At 43.2% G+C, this 7032-nt stretch overlaps 1 protein-coding gene across 1 annotated transcript; it reads left to right on the forward strand.

The window, feature by feature from the left end:
• Positions 1-2026: 2026 nt before the first annotated feature.
• On the forward strand, positions 2027-7032 carry krt17 (keratin 17). The gene is made up of 8 exons (XM_002939031.5): positions 2027-2599; positions 2752-2834; positions 3530-3686; positions 3882-4043; positions 4126-4251; positions 4336-4556; positions 5595-5611; positions 6722-7032. Exons 1-8 carry the CDS (start codon positions 2108-2110, stop codon positions 6817-6819), a joined length of 1356 nt encoding a protein of 451 aa, XP_002939077.1. The 5' UTR covers positions 2027-2107; the 3' UTR covers positions 6820-7032.

Here is a 7032-nt window from a genome sequence, read left to right on the forward strand (position 1 = left end):
AATGTGATAGGGACCTTAGATTGTAAGCTCACTGGGGCAGGGACTGATGGGAATGGGATAGGGACCTTAGATTGTAAGCTCACTGGGGCAGGGACTGATGGGAATGGGATAGGGACCTTAGATTGTAAGCTCACTGGGGCAGGGGCTGATGGGAATGTGATAGGGACCTTAGATTGTAAGCTCACTGGGGCAGGGACTGATGGGAATGTGATAGGGACCTTAGATTGTAAGCTCACTGGGGCAGGGACTGATTGGAATGTGATAGGGACCTTAGAATGTAAGCTCACTGGGGCAGGGACTGATGGGAATGTGATAAGGACCTTAGATTGTAAGCTCACTGGGGCAGGGACTGATGGGAATGTGATAGGGACCTTAGATTGTAAGCTCACTGGGGCAGGGGCTGATGGGAATGGGATAGGGACCTTAGATTGTAAGCTCACTGGGGCAGGGGCTGATGGGAATGGGATAGGGACCTTAGATTGTAAGCTCACTGGGGCAGGGGCTGATGGGAATGTGATAGGGACCTTAGATTGTAAGCTCACTGGGGCAGGGACTGATGGGAATGGGATAGGGACCTTAGATTGTAAGCTCACTGGGGCAGGGGCTGATGGGAATGGGATAGGGACCTTAGATTGTAAGCTCACTGGGGCAGGGGCTGATGTGAATGGGATAGGGACCATAGATTGTAAGCTCACTGGGGCAGGGGCTGATGGGAATGTGATAGGGACCTTAGATTGTAAGCTCACTGGGGCAGGGACTGATGGGAATGTGATAGGGACCTTAGATTGTAAGCTCACTGGGGCAGGGACTGATTGGAATGTGATAGGGACCTTAGATTGTAAGCTCACTGGGGCAGGGACTGATGGGTATGTGATAGGGACCTTAGATTGTAAGCTCACTGGGGCAGGGACTGATGGGAATGGGATAGGGACCTTAGATTGTAAGCTCACTGGGGCAGGGACTGATGGGTATGTGATAGGGACCTTAGATTGTAAGCTCACTGGGGCAGGGACTGATGGGTATGTGATAGGGACCTTAGATTGTAAGCTCACTGGGGCAGGGACTGATGGGAATGGGATAGGGACCTTAGATTGTAAGCTCACTGGGGCAGGGACTGATGGGAATGTGATAGGGACCTTAGATTGTAAGCTCACTGGGGCAGGGACTGATGGGAATGTGATAGGGACCTTAGATTGTAAGCTCACTGGGGCAGGGACTGATGGGTATGTGATAGGGACCTTAGATTGTAAGCTCACTGGGGCAGGGACTGATGGGAATGGGATAGGGACCTTAGATTGTAATCTCACTGGGGCAGGGACTGATGGGAATGGGATAGGGACCTTAGATTGTAAGCTCACTGGGGCAGGGGCTGATGGGAATGGGATAGGGACCTTAGATTGTAAGCTCACTGGGGCAGGGATTGATGGGAATGTGATAGGGACCTTAGATTGTAAGCTCACTGGAGCAGGGACTGATGGGAATGGGATAGGGACCTTAGATTGTAAGCTCACTGGGGCAGGGACTGATGGGAATGATGTATAATCTCTGTAATGTGCTACCTAAATATGGCTGCCCTATATAAATAACATAATATTAATAAGCCCAATGTAATATAAATAGTGATAAAAGAGAAAAGTGGCCTTTATTTTCTGTAATAACACAATTTGGCATATCATGTAATTCCCTAAACTTTCCAAATCAAGGAGGAACGCATCATTAAGTATAATTTCCCCTCGGCTGGGCATACGGGGATGTCGAAAGCATAGCCTCGGGAGAAATCTGCCCTTATTCATTGTGAATCACTTTCTTTTTGTCTAACGAACTAATACAGTAACACATTCATTGCTGCCCGTAAGTAAGTGGGTTAAGGGAACGGTGGGGGGGGGCAGGTAGTGAAACTCTGGAGAAAACTTCTGAGGTAATCAAATATCTTTGTAATTGTACATATGTTGGCACGGAAATCAAAGCTGATGACTCTGCAGAGGGACCGATCCTTGAGAGAAACACCCACATCCATTAATATAAAGGCATAAGACAGACAACTTGATTCACAGTCAACGGTTAACGTCAACTCGCTGGCTTCCAAGATACTCTTTCAAAAAATACCATGTCGTCCTACTCTATCAGGCAGACAACCACGTCCTCTGGCTCCATGAAGGGCCTTGGAGGCTTTGGAGGTGGTTCCAGCAGAGTATCTGGCGTTTACAGGGCACCAAGCATCCATGGAGGTAGTGGTGGCCAAAATGTCTCCATCTCTTCTACAAGAGTGATGTCTGGCATGGGTGGAGGATATGGAAGCTGTGGTGTTGATGCTGGTCTAGGTGGGGGCTACATGTCTAACTATGGCGGGGGTTATGGCTCTGGCTATGTGTTTGGAGGAGGTGTGGCTGGAGGAGAAGGCCTTATCTCAGGAAGTGAAAAGTATACCATGCAGAATCTGAACGACCGTTTGGCTGCCTATCTGGAGAAGGTGCGCTCATTGGAGAAAGCCAATGGAGAACTGGAAATCAAGATAAGAGATTGGTACCAGAAGCAGGCGCCCGGTCCAGCCGCTGACTACTCCCATTACTACAAGACAATCGAGGATCTCCGCAACAAGGTAATAAATGTTTAGCAAATAATCTCTGCTGCCATGTCTTCCCTTGTTTCCATTCACATTTAATCTTCGGTAGGATTAATACTGATAGGGGGTGGTGGTATTATAATCTATAATAGCATCTCATACTTTCTCAATATGTTCCTAAACAATAGATTCTTTCTGCTACGATGGACAACGCGGGTCTTCTTCTGCAGATTGACAATGCTAAACTGGCTGCCGATGACTTCAGAACCAAGTAAGAACTCGTGCCAGTCAACCCATTTAACTTAACCGCGTTGCTTTTTATAGTTCAGGTCCTGGTTTTGGACCTCGATTGTCATTTAGGGTGAACAAGATGTATTATGAGATTACCAAGCCTTGCTTATAAACCTAGGTAATCTTCTCATATTGTGTAATGGAAAGTCTTAGGCTTGCCTACATCTAGGAACCCATGGCAACCAATCAGAGATGTGTTTGTAAACAGCTGACCAGGGAAACGTACTTGCTGATTGGTTGCTAAGGGTAACTAGAAAACCGTTTAAACAGTTTGTACCATTGTTTATACCATTCAAACATCCTTAAGGCAAAGTAATAACAGAAAATGTTGTTCCCCAGGTCTAAACCAACCTCAAAAATAGCTGATCAGTAAATGCTACATGCTGATTGGTTGCCATAGCTAATGATATAAAACTTGAGCAAACGTTGAACATGTTAACATTAGCAGACAGAAATGCATAGGGAATAGTTATAACATGGACATGGTTCTAGGAGCATCTAGAAAATCCACTCCACTAAGTATGCTTGGCCCTCCCATGCATTGCTTTGTGTAGCCCATTTGCTTTGAGCCACCCAATGTGGGAACTTATGTTCTGGGCCTTCACCAAGAATAAGTGGTATAAAACTGCATTTTGTAGAAAAAATAATAATATATAAACCCTTCTGCTTTCCAAGGTATGAGACCGAACTTGCCCTTCGTATGAATGTTGAGGCTGACATCAATGGCCTGCGCAGAGTCCTGGATGATTTGACCATAAACCGATCTGACCTAGAGATCCAGATTGAAAGTCTTAAGGAGGAGCTTGCATATCTGAAGAAGAACCACGAAGAAGTAAGATAAGCCATACTTATACTGAATAAATACTGAATTTGTGCATTTACTTTAGGCTTGGCTTGGTTGGTGGCACCTAGATGATGTCACTTGGGCTTTGCGTTGTGCAAAAATAGAGGAATTGAGAGAATAGAGTTGCAGGAAATGAATGGTAGCAATTGGGATTAATTCAATCTTTGCCAACACCACCTGCAGGAAATGATTGCTCTACGGGGACAAGCTACTGGCCAGGTGAATGTGGAAATGGATGCTGCACCTTCTTCAGACCTAACAAAGACCTTGGCTGAAATGAGAATCCAGTATGAAAACCTAGCTGAGAAGAACAGGCGAGACGTAGAAGAATGGTTCTTTAAAAAGGTAAGTCAACTCTTCGCAGCTGAACTGTGAAGACTCTTTGTATATGTATAAATACATACCTCATCTTCATCTTCATCCACAGACCGAAGAGCTGAACAAAGAAGTTGCCAACAGCAGCGTAATGATCCAGAGCAGCAAGACAGAGATTACAGATCTGAAACGTACTTTGCAGAGCCTAGAGATAGAGCTTCAGACCCAACTGAGCATGGTGAGACATCTCACACACAACGATACAGTGATTTATAGAAAACCATCTCCACCCATGACCAATTCTCTCTTTTCTCCAACGTAGAAAGCGGCATTAGAGGGCTCATTAGCAGAGACAGAAGGCCGTTATTGCGTCCAGCTTTCACAGATCCAAGGCCTAATCAGTTCGGTGGAGGCACAGCTTGGTGAGCTGCGGTCGGACATGGAACGCCAGAGTCACGAGTACAAGATCCTCATGGACGTGAAGACTCGTCTAGAGCAGGAAATTGCCACCTACAGACGTCTCCTGGAAGGAGAAGATGCTCAGTAGGTTCCACAAACATCATACTGATGTCTAAGCACTAAAAACACTTAAACAAGGGATCATCAAAGTATTTCATATAAAGATACTCTTCTAATTAAAGTAAATATCATAGTCCTCTATACCTAGTAGCAGAACCTTCTCAGTCTTATGCAAAACCCATCAGTTAATAGAGCTTCTCCAGCAGAATCCTGCGTTGGAATCTGTTTTTCCCATGGGGCTAGCCATATTCTTCATTTCCCAGGGTGCCACAGCCATGTGACCTGTGCTCTGATAAACTTCACTCACACTTTACTGCTGCGCTGCAAGTTGGAGTGATATCCCCCCCCTCACCCCAAGAAGCCAATCAGCAGAACAATGGGAAGGGAGCAAGATAGCAGCTCCCAATAGGTATCAGAATAGCACTCAATAGTAAGAAATCCAAGTCCGGCTTGGGACTCCTCCAGTTATATGGGAGTAGGAGAAACAATAGGTTAGCTGAAAGCAGTTCTAATGTGTAGCGCTCGCTCCTTCTGAAAGCTCAGACTCAGGCACACTTTACTGCTGCGCTGCAAGTTGGAGAGATATTGCCCCCCCCCCTCACCCCCAGCAGCCGATCAGCAGAACAATGGGAAGGGAGCAAGATAGCAGCTCCCAGTAGGTATCAGAATAGCACTCAATAGTAAGAAATCCAAGTCCGGCTTGGGACTCCTCCAGTTACATGGGAGTAGGAGAAACAATAGGTTAGCTGAAAGCAGTTCTAATGGGTAGCGCTGGCTGAAAGCTCAGACTCAGGCACAATGCACAGAGATGGCGCCTACACACCAATATTACAGCTACAAATACATTTGTTGGTTCAAGAATAAAAGGTTAAATGGCAAAGGGAATTATTTGCTATGAAAATCACATGACCTCTCAGCCTCTCACAAAACTGTATTGCCATATTGTGCCAGAGAAATAAGGCATACAGGTGTTAGACTGGAAAATGAATGGCCCACATAGTACTTATTTTTGTCTAAAACATCATTATAATTCATTCTAATGTTATTTTTTTTCCTCCTCAGCTTATCCCAAAAGGATGGTAAGTCCACTTTTTGCATTAATTATTATTTTGACCCCCCAACCTTGAGAAAATGAGCTGTTTCTTGTATATTGCAACTATGCACCAGTCATGGTCCCTAATGGACGTCTATATCATTGGCCCCCACCCCCATCTATCTATCTATCTATCTATCTATCTAGCATCTAGCATCTATCTATCTATCTATCTATCTATTATCTATCTATCTATAGATCATCTATCTATCTATCATCTATCTATAGATCATCTATCTATCTATCTATCTATCATGTATCTATCTATCTATCTATCTATCTATCAATCATCTATCTATCTATCTATCTATCTATCTATCATTTATCTATCTATCTATCTATCTATCTATCTATCTATCTATCTATCTATCTATCTATCTATCTATTATCTATCTATCTATAGATCATCTATCTATCTATCATCTATCTATCTATCTATCTATCATGTATCTATCTATCTATCTATCTATCATCTATCATCTATCATCTATCATCTATCTATCTATCTATCATCTATCTATCTATCTATCTATCTATCTATCTATCTATCTGTCTGTCTGTCTGTCTGTCTATCTATCATCTATCTGTCTGTCTGTCTATCTATCTATCAATCATCTATCTGTCTGTCTATCTATCTATCTATCTATCTATCTATCTATCTATCTATCTATCTATCATCTATCTATCTATCTATCTATCATCTATCTATCTATCTATCTATCTATCTATCTATCATGTATCTGTCTGTCTGTCTATCTATCATCTATCTATCTATCTATCTATCTATCTATCTATCTATCTATCTATCTATCTATCTATCTATCATCATCTATCTATCTATCTATCTATCATGTATCTGTCTGTCTGTCTATCTATCTATCTATCTATCTATCATCTATCTATCTGTCTGTCTGTCTGTCTGTCTGTCTGTCTGTCTGTCTGTCTATCTATCTATCTATCTATCTATCTGTCTATCTATGTTGTTGTGATCGTTTATTAAAGCTATCGTTGGGAATGAGAGATTCTAAAGTCTTCTATTGGGTAGTGCAGCTTTACCGATTGGCAGAAAACCTCACAATCTCATCTTTCTTCATAGGCCCCAAGACCACGCGCCAAGTTCGTACCATCGTACAGGAAACGGTTAATGGGAACGTTGTCTCTTCCCGCGAAGACGTTAGGAAGTTGCCCTATTGAGCGTTGGCTGAAAACCCAGAATACAAATAATCCCTGACTCCCATAGGGAAGGAATGAATGCGGCTATGGGTTCCATAGAGCCCCATATATGATAATATATAGAGAATATCTGGGATTAGTCTATGTTCCACCCGTGTCTTCTCAGCTTGATAAACTGTTTTTGCAACTTGATATCTTCTTTTAATAAATCTCCGAGCTTTTTCATGCATTTTA

The sequence above is a fragment of the Xenopus tropicalis genome, chromosome 10 (assembly GCF_000004195.4).
Source record: "Xenopus tropicalis strain Nigerian chromosome 10, UCB_Xtro_10.0, whole genome shotgun sequence".
In the NCBI taxonomy this organism is placed as follows: Eukaryota; Metazoa; Chordata; class Amphibia; order Anura; family Pipidae; genus Xenopus; species Xenopus tropicalis.

Coding starts and splice junctions, on each gene's coding strand:
- krt17 (XM_002939031.5), top strand. CDS start 2,108: ATGTCGTCCTACTCTATCAGGCAGACAACCACGTCCTCTGGCTCCATG. Junction 2,600..2,751: donor TCGAGGATCTCCGCAACAAG/GTAATAAATGTT, acceptor CCTAAACAATAG/ATTCTTTCTGCTACGATGGA. Junction 4,252..4,335: donor TTCAGACCCAACTGAGCATG/GTGAGACATCTC, acceptor TCTCCAACGTAG/AAAGCGGCATTAGAGGGCTC.